This window comes from Diaphorina citri, unplaced genomic scaffold (assembly GCF_000475195.1).
Source record: "Diaphorina citri unplaced genomic scaffold, Diaci psyllid genome assembly version 1.1 scaffold1504, whole genome shotgun sequence".
Taxonomy (NCBI): Eukaryota; Metazoa; Arthropoda; class Insecta; order Hemiptera; family Psyllidae; genus Diaphorina; species Diaphorina citri.
Window position 1 is genome coordinate 49,482 of NW_007378930.1, and position 22,000 is coordinate 71,481.

Genomic DNA, 22,000 nt, shown 5'->3' on the forward strand with positions numbered 1-22,000 from the left:
TTCAATTATTTAGGTATATCTGTGTCTCTATAGTCTCTACCTACATATTTATTTTAAGTGGAGCCGTATTCGATTAGATATGTGACTTTTTTTATAGTCGACATGGCTGAACCAATGAGATCGTGAGATTCCGCTTTGTGGAGCAAGTGTGGACGTCCAAAACGGAATCTCATTGGTTCAGCCCTGTTGACTACTGAGGTATAAAAAAGTCAATATTATCGAATACGACTTGGTTTAACGTCACTGTTTAATTGCTAAGTATTTTCGTGACCTCGTTATTATACCATTCCATTTGGCCACAAGCTACCTGCCTCTTCAATGTTAACCTCACCCAACCTGAGTTCCTGAGGAAAAGCTAGCAACACGCGATTAACCTGGCATTTTTTCAACCGATTTATCTGGGGATCTAGAAGTCGTAGAAGAAAAAGAAAAATTCCGTTGGTCCTCATTTTTCCTGCTCTATAACTTTGAAACATCACCCAAGTAAGCGCAACTGATCTATTGAGCAACTGTAAACAGCTCAGTCCGCGGAGTGGATTTAAAAGTTAAATAGATCAGTTGCGCTTACTTGGGTGATATTTCAAAGTCATAGAGCAGGAAAAATGAGGACCAACGGAATTTTTCTTTAAGTCCGCGGAGTGGATTTATGTAAAAGTTAAATAGATCAGTTGCGCTTACTTGGGAGATGTTTCAAAGTCATAGAGCAGGAAAAATGAGGACCAACGGATTTTTTCTTTTTCTTCTACGACTTCTAGATACCGAGATATATTGACTTAAAAAATACCGGTAAACTGTGAACTAAAATATCAATATAGGTAGATAGTATAAATAAATAAAACTAGAACTGATTTCTTACCTCTGGGTTTCAAATGCAACAACCAAACCTCCAGAACTGTGATGAGTTTTTTTTCCAAAAAAGCACGGGCAAAATGATTTGAAATTTCCAAATCAATAAGAAAAAAAACCTGTAATTTAGCTAAAAATTGTATTTTATTTATTCCAAGGGCTTTACTTCACTGTAGGTATAGGTAGGTAACGAACGAGGTTTGAAAGGGATAGGTATATTTTTAAAACACTAAGGGGACAAATAGGTAATAAGTTAAAAAAAAAAATGTTTAATTGATTTAAAAAATACCGGTAAACTGTGAACTAAAATCAATATAGGTAGATAGTACCTATAAATAAATAAAACTAGAACTGATTTCTTACCTCTGGGTTTCAAATGCAACAACCAAACCTCCAGAACTGTGATGAGCTTTTGTCCAAAAAAGCACGGGCGAAATGATTTGAAATTTCCAAATCAATAAGAAAAAAAAAACTGTAATAAAATTTAGCTAAAAATTGTATTTTATTTATTCCAAGGGCTTTACTTCACTGTATAGGTAACGAACGAGGTTTGAAAGGGATAGGTATATTTTTAAAACACTAAGGGGACAAATAGGTAATAAGTTAAAAAAAAAAATGTTTTTTACCTATACCTACCTACCTACTAAAACCTAGGTAGGTAATAGGTACCTAGGTTTTACCTAGTAATGGAGAGAACTGAATGTAAACATACCTAAATAGGACAATTAACTAAAAATTGCATTGGTAGGTATTGCATTGGTGAGTAATATGTAGGTAGGTAATATAGCATAAATAATAATAATAATAATAATAATAATAAATAATTAAAGGCTGAAAAAATTAAGTAGGTACCTACATAGCTACGTAAATAAAATACACAATAATACCTAAGTCCCCATCACATTAATTAGGTAGGTATTACAGATCGAATTACCGGCCTATCTTTCACCTAACAATCTATTCAAATGCTTTTGTCGTTTTTCATGTACCTACGTAGGTACCTACATACCTAGATACTAAGAAAAAGAAAAAAAAAATCGATTTTTTTTTTTCAAATACCTATTTAAATAATAATTTATCAGGTAGGTACCTACTCGAAAATATATTTTTTCAAATATTTAAATAATTTAGTTACGCGAAACTATAATCAGACGAATTATTGAAACAATTAAATTAGGTATCGTTAACACTTGATCTCACGCCACGGACATTACGAACGTACTAGAATTGATGTTCCCAGAGGTAACGTACACCTAATACGGATATATTGGAACTAGGACTCCTAGAATGGCTGATCCGCGTTCCCTACCCCTGCTATTAGATAACCCGTGGTGGTAACTCCCCGACGCTATTGAGGTGATAGGTAGCCTTAACTGTGTCAACACTTAACCCTTCATGGCTCTAATAAATTATTATTACTTTTTTTTTTTAATTTTAATTCTGTTAAAATTAACGGGGGCTGCCCACTTTATACAAGTCCCTACACTTAAAACTACACTTACCTAAAAATAATAAAACACTAAAATTAAGTGGTAAAAAATTAAATTAAAAAAGAAAAAGAACATGGCCTTTTTAAGTAGGCAGGTAGTACATGAGATATTATAGGCCCCATATTCACCCAACTTGGGCAAGGGCATTCATTTACAGGGAGACTTCATGGCTCCATTCGGTATGATTCATTTTGCCAACGTTCATATCACGTTGAATACACCAGTTCTCGTCCGATCAGTGAAGTTAAGCAAAGTTGAGCGTGGATAGTGCTTGGATGGGTGACCGCTTGGGAACATCACGTAACGTTGATGGCGTCAAATAAAGGGGTGCAATTATGCAATAGTCCTACACACTGGACTTCGCACACAGGAATTTCGTCAGAAAAGACCCCCCATTTCAATGTAGTATAATGTAATGTAAATGAGTCATATGAGAATGGACACATATGAGCCATAATGAGAATGGACAAAAAAAAAAAATAGCAACGTGTGTCCATGATAATTCTAATTAATATATTGAACGTTGCAATGAACTCTCGAGAATATGTAAGATTTAAAATAAATTTAGGTATTACCTTAGGTATAACTTTTAAAAACTCTTTCCTGAGCTTGTAGTTTTTAGCTCTATGAAGCACCGAAAAAAAAAAGGGTTTGATAGAGGGAATTGTAACTGTGAAGGTCTTATCGTCCCGCAACCTAAAAGACAAATGAGAAGAAGGACAGGATAGGAATTCATAAAAAGCCGTGTAAATGAAATCGTAGAAACGATCTCTAATCTTGTTTACCTAAGGGACCAGCTAATTTACCATCAGGTGACAGTGCCTCCCTGACATTCTGGACTTGAGGCACTTGAAGGGTTAACACGCCATTTGTTACATTAAAGACATATTGCCTTGGTCTGGCTGGAGAATAGGGTGGAGTGAAAAAAAAAATGTTCGAATTTAAAAACGCCTGATATGTCAAAAGTTGCGTATTGATGAGTAGATTAATCCCTTGGTTTGTTTACTTACACTTACCTATAGGAAGGAAAATATTTATTTTTATTTTTACATTCCATATTCTTCCAAATCCATACTTCAATTTCCAAGAAACACATCATACTCAAAATGGGCAGACCAAGTAAGGAAAGACTTTGAAGAAGCACACACATCTCAATGGAGGACATCAACAATCGAGATACCTTCAAAGATCTGGTAAAACTAGCAACCCTGCAACCCCTTACCGTAGCCACTGCACGCCCTGCCAGTAGATGGAGTCAGCAAAGACAAGAAGCCCCAATCACGGAGAATGAATAGAATAGAATATACCCTGTTTATCCTGCCAGAATGAGACTGAAAATTCCCTTTACTCCCGCAGTCTAAACAAGGTCTTATACATGATTATGTATTGGCTGAATGAATAATAATAATACTATAATAGTAATAGTGCTTATTTATACTGCTCACATAGGACTGAAAAGTTCCTTTACTCCAGCAGTAGGCTACTACTATTATTGTGGTCAAATTCTCAAATTATATTGAGGATAATATTCCATACCTTGGCTGGGATTGAACCCACGCCCTCCTGTTTACCAGTCGAGCGCCTTGACCACCACACCACCGAGGCATAGGAGTATTGGCAGAGGAGAAAAGCCTGAGAGAGTCTATAACACCGTGGCCAAAACGGAAGTAAAAAAAGAAAAAAAAATCTTCTCCCTGAAAGGGCCCCAGTACGATTATGTCCTTCTTACATACAAAGGGTTCAATTATTTAATAGGTTGTAGATACTTGTGGGGTAGGTATTTCATAATATAGGTACTTGATGCTATCTATCTAGATATGTATCTACATATTATTAAGTATATCATTTTTACCGTTCAATATTTAATTCACTTGACATTAAAATTTGCAACCTGTAGTTTTTGTGTCAATGGGTTGGGTGAATGGTATGTTGGTAGCTACCTAGCTTTTGCACATCTACTCTACCTCGGTGGTGTAGTGGTCAATGCACTCGCCTGGTAAACAGGAGGGTGTGGGCTCAATCCCAGCCGAGATACGGAATTTCATCCTCAATCTAAATTATAATTTGAAAATTTGATAACAATGGTAAGACCTTGATTTTTAATAGCTCAAGTCTGTTGTTCTGAATTTTATACAAGGCTAATGATAATAACTACAATAACACTTGTGTAAAAAATTAAACTGAATTTGTTCTTTATGAAAAAGTCCGTGTGGAAAATATTTTCAGTAAGAAGTGGGAACAAGAAATGACAGATATCATTATTTCCTTCTCTTATTCACCACAGGTGAGTCAGATTTTTCAATATTTAATTCACTTGACATTAAAATTTACAACCTGTAGTTTTTGTGTCAATGGGTTGGGTGTTGGGTGAATGGTATGTTGGTAGCTACCTAGCTTTTGCACATCTACTCTACCTCGGTGGTGTAGTGGTCAATGCGCTCGCCTGGTAAACAGGAGGGTGTGGGCTCAATCCCAGCAGAGATACGGAATTTCATCCTCAATCTAAATTATAATTTGAAAATTTGATAACAATGGTAAGACCTTGATTTTTAATAGCTCAAGTCTGTCGTTCTCGGAACGGCTGACTTTCTCCTATCCTGTCTCGCTTTTCTCTGCTCTCTCGAACGCTAAGACGTCGGCAGTTACAGTTCCCTCTATCCAACCTCTTGAGAAAAAAAGTGGAACCTCACTTCTATCGTTCAGTTATAACTCAACATATTATAGTATACCTACCTATGAGTATGTCAAATCAAGCTGGTTATTAGTCTCTACCAAAACCTCAAGTCTAAATTGAAAAAAAAAAAAAAAAAAAAAAAAAAAAAAAAACTAATTGTACCTACTTACGCAATCAGAGAGTACCTATGTCAAGATCTAATTATAAAGAAAATGGCAATAAAGTGCACGCAAATCGAGTAATACGAGCTTCTGTAATATCGGTTCTGGATGTTTCAATTATAAAATTGAAATTGTTTTGAATCTGATTGAAAGGTTTTATCCAAGGTTTTTTTTTTTTTTTCAAAAAAAAGAAACACGAAAAGTTGAGCAAACTCTAGTTTGGTTTGTTTACTTACACTTACCTATAGGAAGGAAAATATTTATTTTTATTTTTACATTCCATATTCTTCCAAATCCATACTTCAATTTCCAAGAAACACATCATACTCAAAATGGGCAGACCAAGTAAGGAAAGACTTTGAAGAAGCACACACATCTCAATGGAGGACATCAACAATCGAGATACCTTCAAAGATCTGGTAAAACTAGCAACCCTGCAACCCCTTACCGTAGCCACTGCACGCCCTGCCAGTAGATGGAGTCAGCAAAGACAAGAAGCCCCAATCACGGAGAATGAATAGAATAGAATATACCCTGTTTATCCTGCCAGAATGAGACTGAAAATTCCCTTTACTCCCGCAGTCTAAACAAGGTCTTATACATGATTATGTATTGGCTGAATGAATAATAATAATACTATAATAGTAATAGTGCTTATTTATACTGCTCACATAGGACTGAAAAGTTCCTTTACTCCAGCAGTAGGCTACTACTATTATTGTGGTCAAATTCTCAAATTATATTGAGGATAATATTCCATACCTTGGCTGGGATTGAACCCACGCCCTCCTGTTTACCAGTCGAGCGCCTTGACCACCACACCACCGAGGCATAGGAGTATTGGCAGAGGAGAAAAGCCTGAGAGAGTCTATAACACCGTGGCCAAAACGGAAGTAAAAAAAGAAAAAAAAATCTTCTCCCTGAAAGGGCCCCAGTACGATTATGTCCTTCTTACATACAAAGGGTTCAATTATTTAATAGGTTGTAGATACTTGTGGGGTAGGTATTTCATAATATAGGTACTTGATGCTATCTATCTAGATATGTATCTACATATTATTAAGTATATCATTTTTACCGTTCAATATTTAATTCACTTGACATTAAAATTTGCAACCTGTAGTTTTTGTGTCAATGGGTTGGGTGAATGGTATGTTGGTAGCTACCTAGCTTTTGCACATCTACTCTACCTCGGTGGTGTAGTGGTCAATGCACTCGCCTGGTAAACAGGAGGGTGTGGGCTCAATCCCAGCCGAGATACGGAATTTCATCCTCAATCTAAATTATAATTTGAAAATTTGATAACAATGGTAAGACCTTGATTTTTAATAGCTCAAGTCTGTTGTTCTGAATTTTATACAAGGCTAATGATAATAACTACAATAACACTTGTGTAAAAAATGAAACTGAATTTGTTCCTTATGAAAAAGTCCTTGTGGAAAATATTTTCAGTAAGAAGTGGGAACAAGAAATGACAGATATCATTATTTCCTTCTCTTATTCACCACAGGTGAGTCAGATTTTCTTAAGGTAAATCCTCGTCCTCTGCTGCGTAGAGTTTTGCTTGTAGGTTCTTCTTCACTTGACAAATTCTCTTCCATCTTGGTCGTTTTCTTCCTTATAACTTTTGCACCTTTCACACTACTTTCTTCAGTATCCATTCCAGAAACTTTGGACTCTTCTGACTCAGACCTCATCAATATTTTTGCTAGTGGTTTGTCTTCATCTGATTCCTCACCAGATTTTGTTTGAAACACCATTTGTTGTTCAATGAACTTGTCAAAATCAATCTCTTCCAATAATGGTTGAGGCAGATGCTCATACTGTTCTAGTAATTTCAAGTTGTACAGTTCATTCAAGCGGGTCCAGACAATAGCAGGTGTTACAGGTAAAAGTCCCTCGGCTTTCTGAATATCATTCATATTGTTAATTATTTCACACATGTAGAAATGTTTGTTCAGACCTACAGGTTTCAGATTAAACATAGAATAAAAAAGTTTGACATCATCTCTATCAGTCCACTGAGATAATTCAGATGAACCATCACTTAAATCTTCACATAAATTATTTGACATTTTGACACAATAACTCCCAATATTGAAAAAATCTTGCTTTTATTTTAATTTTACATTCACACAAATCACAAAATCGCAAATCTAGATTGTGTTTTCATTTTACGTTCTATATTTAAATTTTAAATTTCGCCGCCTCCCAAAGAGGTTATTAACATGTGGATAACCAGACACGTTCTGCTAATAAGTATGTTAGGCTCAATCCCCGAATTCGCTCAATGAGCGAAAAAATAGTTAACTCCGCCGCCTCCCAAAGAGGTTATGAACATGTTGTGGATAACCAGACACGTTCTGCTAATAAGTATGTTAGGCTCAATCCCCGAATTCGCTCAATGAGCGAAAAAATAGTTAACTCCGCGGAGTAAAAAATGCAAAATGCTCATTCCCCAAAATTCGGCAATGGAGGAGTTGCAAATGGGTAAAAATTATAAAAAAAAAATGGTCGATTCCTATGTAAAAAGTTGGGAAAAATCCAAATCTGAGGTCAAAACTCAGAAAAAATAACTGTAAAGGGTCGAAAATTCAAATTTTATTTTCCGTTCGCTAAAGCCGCTACAACAACAACAACAACAACCTAAGGGACCAGCTAATTTATCATCAGGTGACAGTGCCTCCCTGACATTCTGGACTTGAGGCACTTGAAGGGTTAACACGCCATTTGTTACATTAAAGACATATTGCCTTGGTCTGGCTGGAGAATAATAACTCCGTAATCCTTCATCTGTTACCATAGCAACACTCTCCTGATCTCCTGCTACTTTCTGAAGGTCCTGGTTACCATAGCAACACTCTCCTGATCTCCTGCTACTTCCTGAAGGTCCTGGTTACCATAGCAACACTCTCCTGATCTCCTGCTACTTTCTGAAGGTCCTGGTTACCATAGCGAGAATAATAACTCCGTAATCCTTCATCTGTTACCATAGCAACACTCTCCTGATCTCCTGCTACTTTATGAAGGTCCTGGTTACCATAGCAACACTCTCCTTATCTCCTGCTACTTCCTGAAGGTCCTGGTTACCATAGCAACACTCTCCTGATCTAGAAAAAATAACTGTAAAGGGTCGAAAATTCAAATTTTATTTTCCGTTCTAATGAAAGAGTTCAAAGATGTGTGACGTCAGACTTTACGCAGTTGTTTTTTTCGTCCGTTAGGTAGCGCCATTATGCAAGCGCGCTAGTGGAGGAGCAGAAAGAACTGCTCAGAAACGTATGTGCACAAACACATTAATGCGTTGCCTGCGAGGGAGCTTTCTGAAGGTCCTGGTCACCATAGCAACACTCTCCTCATCTCCTGCTACTTTCTGAAGGTCCTGGTTACCATAGCAACACTCTCCTGATCTCCTGCTACTTTCTGAAGGTCCTGGTTACCATAGAAAAACTCTCCTGATCTCCTGCTACTTTCTGAAGGTTCTGGTTACCATAGCAACACTCTCCTTATCTCCTGCTACTTTCCTGAAGGTCCTGGTTACCATAGCAACACTCTCCTGATCTCTTGCTACTTCCTGAAGGTCCTGGTTACCATAGCAACACTCTCCTGATCTCTTGCTACTTCCTGAAGGTCCTAGTTACCATAGAAACACTCTCCTGATCTCACTGAAGTTAAGCAACCTGGCGCGCACGGTTGGAGGAATAAGTGCAATAACTTGCTGCTAGCTTTCGCTACTGAGACACGAGGATACCAAAGTTCTACCCGTGACCCGTGAGTTATTCGACCTGGATGGAACAACTACACCGCAGTCTGACAACAATGCAGGGTACCCGTCACTCCGCTGGCAACATGGCATAACGTGAAAGGTTATCTCATCGCTTACACACGTAACGTTACGTCATCAGGATCAGCGAGCATTCGACCTGGATGGGACAACTACACCGCGGTCTGACAACAATGCAGTTACCCGTCACTCCGCTGGCAACATGGCATAACGTGAAAGGTTATCTCATCGCTTACACACGTAACGTTACGTCATCAGGATCAGCGAGGACAACTACACCGCAGTCTGACAACAATGCAGGTACCCGTCACTCCGCTGGCAACATGGCATAACGTGAAATGTTATCTCATCGCTTACACACGTAACGTTACGTCATCAGGATCAGCGAGTCAGTGTGTCGCGAGTGTAATGCCCAATACCTGGTATACCAAACTGGTATTCAAGTACCAAATATAATGAGAACTGGTACAGGTGTCCTCAATTGAGGACATCCCACATCGATCACTTTACTCCGACACTTCTGGTTTACTTTCTTCAAGATCGGACGAGGATTGTTCCGAATGTTCCGATCCCAGTTTTGGGGGGACAGATAGAACCTCTACTCTTATCGTATTGGAAACAACTCATACTGATTATTGAACTCGGAAAGGCATCTACTTTAAAACTACATAAATGTAATTAAATAATTAAACTCACATGAGGTGTAAACTCTGCGATGTGCGAAAAACTTCATCAGAAGACATCATGAAACATGAATGATGATGTAGATCCACCTAGGTATTAAGGACCTTTATACTTATTTGAGCAGTTCCTATGTAAAAAGGAAGAACTTATTATACAAATTACCAAAGTAGTCCTACGCTCTTTTGTTACAGCCGGTACCTAACTGCTGAAAGTTGATGGCAAATCCAATGTCCGTCTCCTTGTTTGTGACTTTGTCCGAATGAAATCTCAGGATAATGGGACCGGACGCATAGCCTGGAACACGGGAAGTCACTTAAGTTAAGCAATGTTGCATGAGGTTAGTATCCGGATGGGTGACCATCGGGGCAAGCGCGTGCTCCTGGCTATTCTTGGCCAAACTCCGGCTGAGTGGATAAAACCCGCGTCACTAAAGACCTTAGCAGAATTATTTACCACTGATGTGAAATCTTTTTTTTTTCTATTACAATAAACAACAATAAGTACCTGATAGGGAGCCTATACGACACATACTTATACCTACATAGCACATACTTAGGTACTTACTTTCTTCAATTTCCTACATAGGTATAGTGAGAAAGTATTGCCAAATATGGAAACGAGTGGAAATGTCCGTTTGAGGGTTCCCTGAGTTTTGATTTCTCACGCTCCCGGAAGATAGCGGGTTTAACTTACTCGTCACAACGCTAGGGGGCGACACATTCTGCGGTGGATTGAGTGCCTCATCCTGATATAGGTTGTCTGCAAACTCCTTCACCGCCAACCCAGACAGACTCCGTCCACAGAACTTCTCCTGAGTGCTGAGAGTTACAGGGTCATCCGAAGTTCTCTCTTCGTCTTCGTCCGTGTCCTGATCCGGGGTGTCCTGGATGTCTTTGGTGCCACCCGGTATGAAGAGATAGTCGTGAGTGATGAGGTCACAACTGACCACGCCTGAGCGACCCATGTACGGGGCCAGCTCCGTGCCTGATGAACAGTATAGGTATTATATTGATGCCAGCCTAGTTAATTTACTTGGTAGCGCGTCTGCCGTGTAAGCGCTAGGTCGTGGGTTCGATTCCCGCCCGGAGCGTATTATATCCTGAAGGAATAGGCCCTTATGTAAAATGTTACGTACCTCATGTTCGTTCTCGGAACGGCTGGATTTCTCCTATCCTGTCTTCTTTCTCTCATCGATTTCGGGACAATAAGACCTTAGCAGTTACAGTTAGTTCTCTTTATCAAACCTCTTAAAAAAAAAAAAAATCACCACAGAGGTGAATCTTCTCTCACCTTCAAACGAGTTGATCCCAAAGTCGGAGCCGGGTTGTTGATTGTACTCGACGCGGCAAGTGTTGAGAGATCGCTTGAAAAAAAAAATGACCATCTTCTCTCACCTTCAAACGAGTTGATCCCAAAGTCGGAGCCGGGTTGTTGATTGTACTCGACGCGGCAAGTGTTGAGAGATCGCTTGATGCATATGGCGTAGTCCAGATTGGCCTGGTAGAGGCGTCCGATATAGTTGAAACTCTGGATGGAGCCGGAGAGCTCTGTGTAGTACTGCAGACAACCGATAGGTGCTGCAGAAACATGTTGAACGAAAATTTTCAAACTAAATTAAGCAACTTTGGAATCTCGATTAAGCTATACTTTTGAAACTCGATTAAGCAACTTTTGAAACTCGATTAAGCAACTTTTGAAACTCGATTTAGTAACTTGGAGCCACCCTAGTGAGCTTGGTTGGTAGCGCGTCTCCCTTGTAAGCGCTAGGCCGCGGGTTCGATTCCAGCCCGGGGCGGAATTTATCCTGAAAGCATAAGGTATACCTCAGATCGGCTAGCTTTCACCAATCCTGTCTTCCTTCTTTCTTCCATTTCGGGACGATAAAACCCTAGCAGTTACAGTTCCCTCTATCAAACCTCTTGAAAAAAAAAAAAAAAAAAAATTAATTCTATCCTGAATCCAGCCTAAAATATGTCTACCCTAAATAAGTCTAGGTTTATTACCTACTAGTTCTGAATCTCTTTTACAATCTATCTGCGTGATCTTCATTTTCCACATGTAGGTGGCGCCACCTGACGTCATTACCATGAGTGACACGGACGAGCCAGGGTTAACGTTCACGTAGACTGCAAAGGGTTAAACAGAGTTTTCAATTTCCCGTCCCGTCCCCCAAAGTAGGTAATATGTCAAAATATACAGAGTGTTTATAAAGTCCGGGGACCCCTGAATATTTTTGGAACGGCTAAAGATGAGAAGCTGAAATTTAGGGGAGTGTTTTATCTTTTTAAATACTGGTGTATTCTATTCTAAATTACCGATTTTTCAAAATAATGCGGGAAAAATTAGTAGATTACCTATAGGTACATTAGATTCTAATAAATCAAATAATAATAGTACCTACCTATATAGGTTTTATTATAATATTGTGAACATACTATATATATACATACACAATAAAATATATTGATTGATAATACATACAAAATAAATAATAATATGTAAATGGTGATTTTCAGTGCCCGAGAACAATATTGAGTAGCTACTCTAATCTAGTAGCGACCAGTGGCGGCGGAAATTCGATTACCTATGAAGCAACCTCCGTGACCGAGTGAGTATCGTATTAGGCTTGCACTCCGGAGGTCCCGGGTTCGATTTCCGGCGGGGTCGAAGTTTTTTCTGCTCTGTGCTTGGATTTCGGGTTACACTCAGCCTCGTGAGGACAAGTGAGAAGCTACTTCAATCGAGTGGCGACCAGTGGTCAGAAATAGTAAACGAGGCTCTTAGTGATGCTGTCATATCTACAAAAATTGTGAAGAAGCTTTCAGCTTCACCACAAATAAATCATGATTTAGATTTTAGATTTGTATATACTCTCCCCTCCCATCTGTTTTCAGCCGAAGGACTTACTATGTTGTCCGGTGTTTTCACCACAAAGGTCGCTAATCCCGATACCATAAGGATAGGAAGTAGTGACCATGAACCTGTCCTTCCTGCAGACTCCAAACATCTTGTGAGGACCTCGCAGCGAGAATTTCTCAAAGTCTAATCTGAAGAGAGAAAAACATTTATGACCGTATGTATATGTAGGGTAAGTGTACCATTTATTCGCCCACCTAAAAAACGTACCATTTATTAGCCCACCTGCCAACGTTTATTTTTCTAATTTTTGTTTTTATGACTACAATTTTGGAATACCACTGGTTCGATAGCATTCTTTCTTTTGATGAAATTGGATCTTGAAAAAGTTCGTCCAGTTCAGACTTATGTAGCGTAGACCCACAGGTGGGCCAACAAATGGTACGTTTTTTAGATGGGCGAATAAATGGTACACTTACCCCATTTATTTATAGGTATTTATGAAGTTTCCATTTCTTAGTGTTCAGTACAAATCTCTCAATTAAATAAATATTCAAACACCCATCCGTAAAAGCCGGAGCTTGTGCCACGGTCCCACGGTTGAGGATCCGTATTGTTTTGTACAAAGCTTATGGTACCTGAGATCAATGTGATTTCTCAATGTAATGTAAAGTTTTTTCTTTATTTTGATTATAATACAATAGGTAGGGTGCCTGGTTGTACCTTGGCCCCCAAAATCACTTTTTGATTTTTTCAATTTTTTCTATTAATGTTATTGGCATAATTTTAATTGATTTAGAAAGGAAATTTTCTTGGCTATCTATACAATTAGCAATGATTGTTTTACTAATTTTTAATTAAGAGATATACCCAATTTTCCGACACCACCTTTTTGGGGTTCAAGGTACAACTACCCTATGTACCTTGGACCCATACCCTTTGTACCTTGGTCGCAATGTATTCTAAATGGAAAAAATCTTCAAATTTTGAAGGCAAATTTGGGGTTGAAGGGTTGGAGATAGGACTACACGCCTTATAGCTTTTTTCATCTACTCATTGAAAACTAATACCTCCCAAAATTTCTACTAAATTGGCCAACATTTTTTTTTACACCTTTTTTATCCGTCGTACCTTGGCCCCCAGGGCGTTGTACCTTGAACCCTAAGGATGTTGTACCTTGAACCCTAAGGATGTTGTACCTTGAACCCTAAGGATGTTGTACCTTGAACCCTAAGGATGTTGTACCTTGAACCCTAAGGATGTTGTACCTTGAACCCTAAGGATGTTGTACCTTGAACCCTAAGGATGTTGTACCTTGAACCCTAAGGATGTTGTACCTTGAACCCTAAGGATGTTGTACCTTGAACCCTAAGGATGTTGTACCTTGAACCCTAAGGATGTTGTACCTTGGACCCTAGATGTTTTGTACGGTGGACTCTAGGGGTGGGGTTTGTAACTGCTATGGTCTTATCCTCCCGAAATTGAAGAGAGAAGGAAGACAGGATAGGAGAAAGCCAGCTGTTCCGAGAACGAACATTATCCCATCAGGATAAAATCCGCCCCGGGCGGGAATCGAACCCGCGGCCTAGCGCTTACAAGGCAGACGCACTACCAACTAAGCTAACTAGGCTGGCAGCTCTTTGACTTTAAAACCTCACCTAAGTCAGCACAACTGTTCCATTGATTTTCAGTCATGGCTAGGAGAAGTGACCACTTCGAATAACAAGGAGTTCACCATCCTCAACCTGGAGCAAGTTCTGGATCCCAGTCGACCTATGACAACTCGGATAATGGTCCGATTTGAACCGAATGGAGGCAGTCCCAAGGTGAAGACCATCTGGCTAAACGGAAAACAGATATGCCCAGCCGAAACTCCGAGTAAGTACGCCCTTTATAAACAAGACCACCTTAAGGCTTAGGTGTAGGGGCAAACAGCCCTAAAGGATGGGTTGGGCCTTTCTTTCCCTCTTTTTTAAGTAGGCGTTAACAAAGGATTGTGCCGGGCAAGGTATTGTGCCGTGTCTTAGGAAGGGCACAGCATGAAGAAGGTAATAATAATATACAAAGGTACAATTTGGATTTACATAATCAGAATAAAATTACAGTGATATCTTTTAGCCTTAAGATACCATGGTATCCCTGTGCATAAAAAACCAAAAATACCACGGTATCTTAAGGCTAAAAGAAATTGAAAAATCACATTGTACTGATCATCAAGAGTTTTCTGTCATCAAGGGTTTTCAGTCGATCCAGAGTTTTAAGGTCTGTCCTGTTAAAGCGCCTAATGGGAAAAAAGGTCTGTCTACACATAGTCGATCGGCCGTCGATCGATGACGACTGAACCGTCCACACTACCTCGACAACATAGATTCACCTCGTCGATCGACCGCCCCTCGACTGTGTTTGGATACTGTGTAAATCATTTTGTTCTTTTTACTTTCCTTATCCTATAGGAAGGAAAGTATTGTAATCGGGTCAAAATTTCGATGGTCAGTTTTTAGTGCCAAAACACGTTTTGAGGTCCCTAGAGCCTAAATCCAAAGTTTCAGCCATTGGTCCGTGTGTGTGTCTGTGTGTCCGTGTGTCTGTCTGTCTGTAAACAAAATATCTCGAGAACGGTATAAATTTTGCTCCTTTTACCATTGTTTTATACGGAATTTCAATTGGTTCAACTTTCGATTATTTCAACTACCCTCGGTCCCAATTAGTTGAAATAATCGAGGTTCTTCTACAGTTGTGTGAGGAGTGTCCAACCTGAGTTGACAGACGTCCGGGTTGGTAACATCCACTCTATATTTTCAACTTTCGATTATTTCAACTACCCTCGGTCCCAATTCGTTGAAATAATCGAGGTTCTTCTACAGTTGTGTGAGGAGTGTCCAACCTGAGTTGACAGACGTCCGGGTTGGTAACATCCACTCTATAGTCACAGAACGAGGCCTGATCGTTATCCATGGGGAAGTGGGGGTTGACAAAGTAGGACACCTCGGCCCTCGTAGCATTGTGACAGCTCTTCTGAACTGAAACATAGACATAGAGAGCGTTTGCAACCACAAATCCACATTTAAGAAAAAAAAAAAAAACGACCGATTGAAATACTTTCTCATAATTTTTTTCTTCTTTTTTTATTATTATTATAATAAAGCGCTTTAACTACAAGGTCATTCGCGCTGACTTCTTTATTAGATTAGGTTGTAAACATTAATATATCTTAGGAATCCTAATAGGTTCTCAACGGAATCCTGGTCATCATCCAGTGAAGGAATCTTGTGGAAGGCTGGACGGGATGGATTAATGTAAGAGCGACATTCTTTTATTGTTATTTATTTTAATCTATTATGTAATGGCTGTCCATGAATTGTAAATAAATATACTTGAGTATTTTGTTTAGAAAAATAGTCTCATTACATAGTACAGGGTGTCCAATAATAAACTACCTATATATACTTTCAAATGTGTTGAAAATTAATGAAGATTGAAAATTCGTACCTATTTTCGCTGATTGTCCTAACTTTTTCTGGAACCACTTAATTATTTTACCAGGTTCAAGGTCATTTCAATGTCAACTTTGATTTTTAAATAGAACTCTATATTTTTGAGGTCATAAATAAAATCAGTGTGAAAAAGTAAGTTCATTTTGTCCGAAACTTTTTTGATTCCACTTGAATCTTCCGAGATGAAAGGGAAAAACCGTTGACTTTAAGCGCCATTTGTCGGTCAGGTTTCCGAACAGACAAAAAAGCGTTTGAGAAAAACCAAAAATATGAGCGTTTCTCTGATTGCTTGGTGCAGTGTAGGTATTTGTGAAATCCACTGTCAGTATATTTCTAGAAAAAAAGGCATTACCTTTGCAGCAGATGAACCCTTTTCGGAGGCAGTTGCCTTGATTGATACCCTCGAGTCTTTCACAATGAGTTCTGGTGCTACAGATACCCACTGAGCCATCCACCCCCTGACACAGGGACTCCATATGTGACGGTGGATCGGGAGGATGGTGCTGAGATTGGTGCAATCTGGGTGGTAGAATAGAATAAAATTTGAATTTGAATTTTGAATAAGATTTCTTTATTTTTGAAAATTTAGGTGCTAAATTCAACCTCTGAGGAGATGGTTCTTCTTCCTCTTCATTGGTTACTTATGTCTAACATAGGTAGGTACTTATTTTTATAGAATAGAATAGAATAGAATTTGAAAATTATTTCTTTATTTTTGAAAATTAGGTTAGGTACCTACAATAAAAAGCAACTCCTAGGCTGATTTCAACCTCTGAGGAGATGGTAATAGAATAGAATAGGATAGATTTTATTTATCCTGCTCGAATACCCCAGCAGCCGACCCCAAGTAAGATTGGGAAAAGGTGCAGTCAAAGGAGAAGAATACCCCAGCAGTCTACACAAAGTCTTGGTTATTTTATGGGTTTAATATTAGGTATACTGTAACAAAAGTTCCGATGGTAGCGATCAAATTGAGTTGATTTTTTAACAATCGAGGGGAAAAACGCTTTTTTTTTCGGCAAAGTCACAGATTTTTTTTTTCTTTTTTCAATTGAAAAATTGATTTTTTTTTTCTTTTTTCATTGAATTGAAATCTCAAGTATCATAATTTTATTACTTTTTTACTTTTCAGAATTAAATCCCCCAACCTAAGGACCTTTTTTTTTAAAAAAAAAAGCCTCGTTTAATCTGTAATGAAACAACATACCTAGGTAGGTAGGTAAAAAGAATCTTTTATTTTCTTTTCCCATCAATTTTTTAGTTTTCATGTTTTGTGGTGAGCACATTGCATAACTAATAGAGATACCAGGCGACAAGAAAATCTTACACAGTAGGTATCACAAATTTTAAAACTAGAGTAAATACTCTGATTTGGACCGGGAATAGAGCAGTTGCGCTTACTTGGGTGAGGTTTCTAAGTCAAAGAGCAGGGAAAATGAGGAACTAGTTAATGGAGCAGTTGCAAATGGGTAAAAATTATAAATAAATGGTCGATTCCTATGTAAAAAGTTGGGAAAAATCCAAATCTGAGGTCAAAACTCCGAAAATATAACCGTAAAAGGTCGAAAATTCATTTTTAGTGAAAAATCCAAATCTGAGGTCAAAACTCCGAAAAAATAACTGTAAAAGGTCGAAAATTCAATTTTCATTTTCCGTTCTAATGAAAGAGTTCAAAGATGTGAAAAAATAACTGTAAAAGGTCGAAAATTCAATTTTTATTTTCCGTTCTAATGAAAGAGTTCAAATATGTGTGACGTCAGCGCAGTTGTTTTTTTCGTCCGTTAGGTAGCGCCACTATGCAAGCGCGCTAGCGGAGGAGCAGAAAGAACTGCGGAGAAACGTATGCGCACAAACACATTAATGCGTTGCCTGCGAGGGAGCATTGCTCGGAACATTTGATGTGACGTCATCGCCTACGGGAGCGTATGCCGTGACGTTAAAGTTCACGATTTACCGGCATTTTTTTAGTCGATTTATCTCGGGATCTAGAAGTCGTAGAACGTAGAAGAAAAAGAAAAATTCCGTCGGTCCTCATTTTTCCTGCTCTATTACTTTGAAAAATCACCCAAGTAAGCGCAACTGATCTATTCCTCTCTTTTCTCTCCCCCTTCCCCTCGTTTTTTCTCCCCCTTCAGTTCCGTATGCGCACAACCACATTAATGCGCTGCCTGCGAGGGAGCTTTGCTCAGGACATTTGATGTGACGTCATTGCCTACGGGAGCGTATGCCGTGACGTCAAAGCTCACGATTTACCGGTATTTTTTAAATCTATTTATTTCGGGATCTAGAAGTCGTCGAAGAAAAAGAAAAATTCCGTTTGTCCTCATTTTTCCTGCTCTATGACTTTGAAACATCACCCAAGTAAGCGCAACTGATCTATTCCATATGACCAATCTGGCAACACCGCAGCCAGTGTTGCCAACATGACCGCCACCGGCCCCGCTCCATGCTCCATCGGCCATCGCTTTATACCTCCATGGCTATTCCGCTTTCCGCCAATCCGGGCAATCCGCCATTTGTGATTTTGTGAATAATGCAATAATGTGAATGTAGGTATTTTAAAAGTCCGTTACTTACTTAGTACTTACTTACTTCTAAACTCCTTGGTTACCTACTTATTAAATACTTACGTACTTTACTACTTTACTTATGTATTAGTAAGTAGTAACTTTTAACTTTAGTAGTTTTCTACGTTTTAGTTGTCTTTGCTTTGGTAGGTAGTTTGGTATTTGTGAATGTGAACTTGTTTCAGCAGAGTGGCAGTGGCAGTGTCTTCGCCTTTAATTACCAATTACCCCCTTATTCCTACACTTTCTCAGTAATTTCCTTCTCAATTTATTTGACAATAACTTGTACCTATTCTTCGCCCTTCGCCTTTAATTACCAATTACCCCCTTATTCCTACACTTTCTCAGTAATTTCCTTCTCAATTTATTTGACAATAACTTGTACCTATCTTAAATAGAAGTGACAGTCTTGTGTCTGCTGCAGCACAGTCTATGTGTTGTGGTTTCAAGGTTGGTGCACATTTATTCAAATCAATATTTAACCAGGTAGTTTAGTTGTAAGTTTTTAGGTAGGCGTCCACAATGGAGCCCCAACCCTCGACCATTGCCTAGTCCTGACCCAAGAGGAAATAAACCTTAGTTTAGTTGTAAGTTTTTAGGTAGGCGTCCACAATGGAGCCCCAACCCTCGACCATTGCCTAGTCCTGACCCAAGAGGAAATAAACGCCCCAAGCAAATTTTTTGAAAATTTTGATCTACGACCTTTCAGAAACACGGTCCCATTGAACTAACTTAACTCAAGGACAGCAGGCAAAAAATTTCTAAAAGTGTTTTATTCTTCCATTTTTACTTAAAAATCGAAATCGGCTCGCGGGCCGCACATAAGGATGAGTCCGCGGGCCACAGTTTGTGCACGCCTGCTCTAGACTCACTACCTTGACTAGCTCTTACTGTTGAGATATTTTCCTTACAGACAGACAGACACCTACCAATGGCTAAAACTTTGGATTTAGGCACTAGAGACCTTAAAAACGTGTTCTGGCACTCCAAACTGGACCATCTGACATTTTACCATTACATTACTTTCCTTCCTATATGTATAGGATATATGAAAAGAAATTACCTAAATAATCTTTGAAATTTTCCTAAAAACGTTGAAAAAGATATAATATTTTTGGGGGAAAAAAAGAAAGGACGAGATAGACAGACACCTACCAACTACCAATGGCTAAAACTTTGGATTTAGGCACTAGAGACCTTAAAAACGTGTTCTGGCACTCAAAACTGGACCATCTGACATTTCACCATTACATTACTTTCCTTCCTATACCTACCTACCTATGTAGGTATAGTATATATGGAAAGAAATTACCTATGGTTCATCCATTTGAATATGGCAGCAAGGAGTCATCGACCCAAAATGAAAGAACCAATCAGAATGCGAGAACTCCTTGCATTGTTGCAATTAAGGTAAAGGTCTATTTTTATAAACTCTCTCTTTTAAAAAGCAGAGGTAGCTTCGATCTGTAACCTTTTTTTTGAGGGTCAAGTCCAAGAGGTTGAATTCTAGAACAGGTAAAGATGGTATCTATTTTTAATACTCGCATCGGGTACTTATTATGCAATTTGGTATGTTTGTGATCATTCATTATCATTACCTATCTGGATTTAGTAGACATCGTGTTGTTCTAATTTCAGTTTTTTAGTAATTAATTATTTTATTTAGAGCAATGTTATCAATTAATTATTTTATTTAGAGCAATATACTGCCAAAATGAGACTGAAAAGTCCCTTTCCCTTTACTTGAGCAGTCCAAACATGACTCACGTTTTTGATTTCTCTTCCTCGCACCCTGGATTTGTTTGACCATTATAACAGGGATAATCACCAAGGATATCAATCTGAGAACACTTTTCCTTCTAAGAAACATCTCGGAATTGTTCCCAGACGAATCTCTTAAAAAAGCTCCTAGAAGTAATTCGATAAAAAGATTCTTAGAAAATTATCCGATGTTTCTTTGAAAATTGTTTCTGTTTCGCTATTACCTATTACTTTTGCTTTTATGAACTTTTGCTACATCTTACCTTTAGTTTTACTTTCCTTATCCTATATAAAATAAGGAAAGTATTGTAATCGCCAAATTGTGGGGGCCAGGGTACAACGTTTTGAATGAGGAAATTCTGGTACGATGGTATACCAGGGGGCCAAGGTACGACGTGTTGAATTTGGGGGCCAAGGTACAAAGGGTTCATTGAGGCCAAGGTACAAAGGGGTGACTTTTTGCTTTTTTTTTATTAAATGAAAGTTATTTTGAAAATGTATTTAAGATAATATTTGCTTCCTTCTTTATTTATTATTATATTTATTTATCTATTTTTGTGTTCAAATTTCGTATTCTAAATAATGAAACAGTAAGTTCAGGATTCTTGTTACAAGATCGGTGAATCCTGAATCAGTGATACCTCCTGGGTATCAGTCTGATCTACTCCCATCCATAATAAGGCGATCACCTCAAGATAGATACAAAACAGAGGCGTAGACCGCAGGAGGCCATGGCATGGGGCAAGACGGGGTGGCTTAACTTTAGTGGCCTCTCATTGAAACAATACAGTCATCTATCTTGCCGACCATCATTACACCTCCAATCTCCTAATATCCACTTGGTTCTGGTTCTTGATTGTGCCTCTCGGCAAGACGGGGTGGCTTAATTTTAGTGACCTCTCATTGAACGCAAATTATTGAAATGTGTTTTAAAACGAAAGGTAATTTGGAGTTCGCGAAATCCGCGAACCGTCAAAAATGAAGTCAATTGTAAATTGTAATAATTGTAATTGTAATAATTGTAAATAAATGTTGATTTTATTGTGATAATAATATACATAAAGATAGGTCTTAAAACTAGCTGACAATTACATTTTTATTTTTTCTATTTGGTATCTATCTAATGTATGTTTTTTTTTTCTCGTTGATTTTGTCAGACTTTGAAGTGCGGACCATACGGAGTGCGGACCATACGGACCGTCAGTCCGCACCAATTGAAAAATTATATCACCACAAGATTTAGAAGTGAAAAAGATCACGATTTGATATATCACACACGTCCCTTTTGAAAACATATAGGATTCACGTATTTCGCAAATTCCGCGCGCAAGTCGCAAACAGCGAAATATTGGACCAAATCGAAATAATGATAAGACCATAAGATTTGGAAGCAAAAAACACAGATTTGATAGGTCGCGCACTTGTATTAAGTACCTACCTACTTACTTTGTTTAATCAAGAATAATAATAAACTGAATATTAAACAAATTAGGTAGGTATACATAGGTATAGGTATCTTCTGTTTTTCTCTAATCACGATCGAATAAACTACGGGCTAAAAAATTCCCGGAGGGACGGGCCCAGCTTGTTATTACTATTGTATAATAACTAAGTACTTACTTTGTTTAATCAAGAATGATAATAAACTGAATATTAAACAAATTAGGTAGGTACATAGGTATC

General features: G+C 38.4%; 3 protein-coding genes, 1 long non-coding RNA gene and 1 pseudogene across 4 annotated transcripts in view; 1 reads left to right on the plus strand and 4 right to left on the minus strand.

The window, feature by feature from the left end:
• Positions 1-2,589, minus strand: part of LOC103516193 (ABC transporter G family member 23-like) — a 46,215-nt gene extending 43,626 nt beyond the window's left edge. Inside the window, exons 1-2 of the mRNA XM_026828656.1 lie at positions 1,941-2,589; positions 1,210-1,334 (exon numbers count right to left, since the gene is read on the minus strand). The gene's annotated coding sequence lies outside the window, so the exon portion shown is untranslated. The remainder of the gene's footprint in view (positions 1-1,209; positions 1,335-1,940) is intronic.
• LOC113470312 lies at positions 2,530-2,648 on the plus strand (annotated as a pseudogene).
• Positions 2,649-3,923: 1,275 nt separating this feature from the next.
• On the minus strand, positions 3,924-4,908 carry LOC113470311. Its single transcript, XR_003393408.1, has 2 exons — positions 4,671-4,908; positions 3,924-4,227 (listed from the first exon to the last, which is right to left on the minus strand). It is a non-coding gene; the product is annotated as an uncharacterized LOC113470311 (long non-coding RNA).
• A 1,104-nt stretch (positions 4,909-6,012) lies between these two features.
• Positions 6,013-7,343, minus strand: LOC103516192 (probable chromatin modification-related protein eaf7). The gene has a single exon (XM_008481152.3). It carries the CDS (start codon positions 7,244-7,246, stop codon positions 6,656-6,658), a length of 591 nt encoding a protein of 196 aa, XP_008479374.1. The 5' UTR covers positions 7,247-7,343; the 3' UTR covers positions 6,013-6,655.
• A 1,994-nt stretch (positions 7,344-9,337) lies between these two features.
• LOC103516194 lies at positions 9,338-16,510 on the minus strand. Its single transcript, XM_008481154.2, has 7 exons — positions 16,342-16,510; positions 15,380-15,515; positions 12,547-12,686; positions 11,643-11,765; positions 11,034-11,216; positions 10,333-10,623; positions 9,338-9,933 (listed from the first exon to the last, which is right to left on the minus strand). The coding sequence occupies exons 1-7, from the start codon at positions 16,463-16,465 to the stop codon at positions 9,812-9,814; spliced, it is 1,119 nt and encodes a 372-aa protein (XP_008479376.1). The 5' UTR covers positions 16,466-16,510; the 3' UTR covers positions 9,338-9,811.
• Positions 16,511-22,000: the final 5,490 nt, after the last annotated feature.